The sequence below is a fragment of the Citrus sinensis genome, chromosome 8, assembly GCF_022201045.2.
Source record: "Citrus sinensis cultivar Valencia sweet orange chromosome 8, DVS_A1.0, whole genome shotgun sequence".
NCBI lineage: Eukaryota > Viridiplantae > Streptophyta > Magnoliopsida > Sapindales > Rutaceae > Citrus > Citrus sinensis.
Window position 1 is genome coordinate 20,565,856 of NC_068563.1, and position 4,208 is coordinate 20,570,063.

At 34.1% G+C, this 4,208-nt stretch overlaps 1 protein-coding gene across 1 annotated transcript; it reads right to left on the reverse strand.

Moving 5' to 3' along the window:
• Nucleotides 1-2,444: 2,444 nt before the first annotated feature.
• On the reverse strand, nt 2,445-3,919 carry LOC102610630 (protein LIGHT-DEPENDENT SHORT HYPOCOTYLS 1). Its single transcript, XM_052431724.1, has 2 exons — nt 3,607-3,919; nt 2,445-3,490 (listed from the first exon to the last, which is right to left on the reverse strand). Exon 2 carries the CDS (start codon nt 3,335-3,337, stop codon nt 2,720-2,722), a length of 618 nt encoding a protein of 205 aa, XP_052287684.1. The 5' UTR covers nt 3,338-3,490; nt 3,607-3,919; the 3' UTR covers nt 2,445-2,719.
• Nucleotides 3,920-4,208: the final 289 nt, after the last annotated feature.

The window sequence follows — 4,208 nt, forward strand, 5'->3', positions numbered from 1 at the left end:
ATGCATGCATATACATCCAGTTATTGATTTCACCGCTTAATATTTTTCACAAAAGTCATTATCTTCTAAATCTCATTATATCTTAATTTGGAGGTTGAAATATCACATCAATTTTCTCAACCACCAACCATATATATATATTTGGTCTAATTATTCCACTACTCTCAGAGAGCTTGCCTCACTCAAATTAATTTTTTGAGTAAATAACGAGATTTCCTCGAATCGTCAACTATTTTCTCTTAAGTCAAGTGACATGATGGTGGAAGTTACCGAGAGAAAACTAAGAGTAATTTACTTTTTTTATTATTGATATATTTGGATTTTTTTTAATTAAAAAATATAATTGGATGGTATAAGAAATTTTATTGCTAAACACCAAATCCTCAACCCTTATTATTTACTCAAACTTAGGTGATCATAGATGCAAAGCTCCTTCACAACTTAAGCGACCGCAAGTTGAAAGCACATTCACGATTAATTGAGCTGCACCTTTAGAACACAAATGACTTGGATTCTTAATTTTTCCTTCAACTAATAAGATCTATGACTTTTAATATCTGTAGTCAATTGATTAATACACAAGAGAATAAAGACTTAAGAAGCTTCTACCAGATAAAATCTGCAGATTAATTAGATTCCAATAAGTTTCACAGAAGATATTTAATAATGAAAATGTGCATTTTCAGAAGAATTTCATACAAAGGTTTTAAGAAGGCAATATTGAATCTTTCAATATCTCAACATAATATAATTCGTAATTATTGACATAATTATCAGATACATATCATTTATATCATGGCCTTTGCATCTATTTTAAGCTTCTCTTCAAGGACAAAAAGTCATTCTGCATTATCATATCACAACTATCATATCAAAGCAAATTTGTTGGGCTAATAATCTATCAGATCTTTTCAAATCCATTCAAATATAAAATTCCTATAATGTCATGATATTCACCTTCAAAATCTAGAACGTGTGAGTAATTTGCATTTTAGTACATTTAATCTATTTGGATGCATGAAAAATACTAAAAAAAGAGTTTAAATGGAATGTGAATTTTTCTAATGCTCATATGTACTAAATTTTGAGAGAGTCTTGGGTGTTCCTAGATTATTAGTCTTTATCCATTTATTACTTCTCATGTATGAATTTGATTAGGATTGATTGAAACATATACATGAGGTAATGAGTGAAAATAAAAAAGGAATAATACTACTGGTAAGGTCAACCCACAAACTAAGCAATCCCAAAGTGTACACCATATATACTAATGCTTTACTAAATTAATGCTTCAAAGATTAGGCAGCTGCCAATTTTATTAAAAGAAGAAGAAGAAGAGGAAGAAGAAGAAGAAACAAATAACCTTCTTGTCATAATTATCTAGCACTGAATCAGTTCAGCACCAATAAACAAGTCAAATAACTATAAAGTTTAACAAAAATATCTGAAAGAAATACACTAACCTTATAAAAGCTCATTCAGCTTCAATCTAGTTGCATGAACTAACAGTTCTACTTCAAATCAATCCTTTGTCTCAAGTGCATTAGAATAACGATAAAGGCAAAACAAGCAATGCAGAGCATGCATTTTTATACATATCAGCAGCTTCTACACCACACACACACACATCACCTACTTTAGAGTTGTATAATTTCCCAAGTCTTCAATTCTCTCTGAAATCTTTTGAATATTATAATAATGAATCTTTCAAAGGTGACATTACATTATCAGATACACCTAAAACGACAATAATCCAACTTCACAAACAAAAATTTAAAACTATTATCGATAATCATGTTATAAAGTTTGTCGCCCAAGTGGATTAGGAAATAGCCACTCCATCTCTCCCTCTCTCTCTATAATACTCCCATTAATCAATTTCTTAATTATTAATTACTATACAACATGTGTGTTATTTATAGCTGGCATCAATATTAAAAAAAAATGAATCTAGGCTTTGTCTTTTTGCCTAATAATAGATCTACTAAGATTATCTTTATTTGGTACCAAAACCGACTTCTTCTTTCATAGGCTCGTGACATTGTCATTCATTATTAATAATTTTAATTTGACAAATTCTAAACAAATTAATGTTTAATCAAAAGGGTAATGCTCTTTCCAAGAGAGAGAGAAAGAAATAGTGGTAGCAGTGGAGGAGAAAGATGATAGTGTTGTAGGTTACATCTTCATCAAACATTCACTATGTCTGCTACTTAATAGCAATATATAATAACTTTGATTCAAATAAAAGTAGAATGTTTAATTATATATAAACAAACTTGTCCCAGTCATAATTGAGCCTTTAGGTCTGTGGTTTTGATAGTGGAAGACATATCTCCATGCATATCTTTCTTGTAAAGTTCTAATTATTATTATTCAATTTCTTTCTCTCCAAATTTAGTATATAGTAAAAAGAAAAAAAGGTAAATTACTTGCACATAATAGAAGGAGATCAAGAGACAGATTATATTTTTACAAAATACACCAAGTCCATAATATTAATCGATGATATGATCACAAGTATCACTTGCTTCTGCCACAAATCTACCACAATCACCCACTAAAATATTTGCCCTTTTATCCTTAAAAAAAGAGCCCATTTTAAGGTACCCAAATGCTCAAAACACCATAATACATACATACATACATACATACATACCAAATCAAAATTACATCACTTATTTATTATCAATTATTTATCATATTCTTAATTTTATTTTCACTCATTTGCAGCAGATTGATGATCAGATGGTGGTGGTGGTGGTGGTGTAACATTATTATTATCATTAAGAGTTACCTTTTGCTGCTGCTGCTGCTGCTGCTGCTTAGGCCTTTTCCTCTTCTTGTCGTAACTAACACCTCTTGCTTTGGCTTGAAAATCACGAACCTCCCTCAAGAAAATCCTCACAGCTCTTGCACCAAAAGGGTTTGCTTCGGGTCTGCCCCCGTGCTCCTCGTAGGCTGCCCGGAGTCTTCCAATGAGAGCATCGAGGCTTCCCCAGGCTTGCCGGAGCGGGCAGGGGCAGGGTGCCGGAGGATTAGGCAACCCAAAGAAAGGACAATTTTGGTTATGCACCTTGGTCTTGCCAAATTGGTCCAAGTACCGGAGGAATTCAAGAACGTGAGCTCCACTGCACATGGGGAGACTCAGCGGTGGCCTGTGGTTCCTAAGGTACTGGCAGAATGTGTTCCAGTCTCTCCGCTTCTGGCTCTCATACCGGCTCGGCGTCGTTGCGGAAGGAGATGATGAAGATGCTCTTGCTGTTGGGGTTGTGGGAACCGTAGGGCTTGATGATGGGAAGCCACTAGTATTTGGTGGTGGAGAGACTAAGTCCATCAAGATATTTTAGGGTTGCTTGCTCTGATAATATATTTACTTGATCTTGATCTTGTTTTAGGGTTCAAGTGTGAGGAAACCCTAGAGAGAGTGAGAGTGAGGAGAAATTTTGAAGCTTATTACTTGATGAGATGAGGCTTCTGTTAATGTGTACTATTCAAGGAGAAAAATACCCAAAAGATGAGTGAAGGCCAAGCTAAGCTAGAGATTATGCATGAAGGGGAAGATCATGTAGTGAAATTTGAAAAAAGATAGAAAGTGGTCCTTACATAGTTGAGAAGAGAGAGTGAAGATCAATCAGCAAAAGACTGCAGTTAAATTGAAGAGATCTACGAGATATTCAAGACTACCCTTTAAAGACTTTCTGTTTTTCTAAACATAAAGGGCAACCAATCCACTTACTCACTCAGGTAAAATTAAGGAGAGCAAGAGCAAGAGAAAGAGAAAGAGAAAGAGGAAGAGGAACAAATATTAATTAGCCCAATGGGTAAACAGCGAGTTTTTCATTTTCAATTTATCAGTCTGTGATGAAAGAAAGAAAAAGTGGGGTGCCCTCTCTCTCCCTCTCTCTTATCAGCTCACTCAGTGAGCAGTCAGGAGGGTAATAAGTAAAGTTGATGACAGGAGACTGTTTGCTAAAAATGTATGTAAGGACAAGTCTAGCACTAGCAGTGACTGTGAATAAAGCAAAGTAAAAGTTGATTGATGCTGACTACCCCAACTGGCTGTACATAAATTTATATGCTGTGACACTTCAAGCTACTACTCAATAATCGACATGTATGTATTTGTAAAATTATTAAAGCGCACGATTGTTTTGCTAAAAATTTATAAGTATAGAGACTGATAGCTACTTTTTAGAAACTCTTCG

Coding starts and splice junctions, on each gene's coding strand:
- LOC102610630 (XM_052431724.1), bottom strand. CDS start 3,337: ATGGACTTAGTCTCTCCACCACCAAATACTAGTGGCTTCCCATCATCA.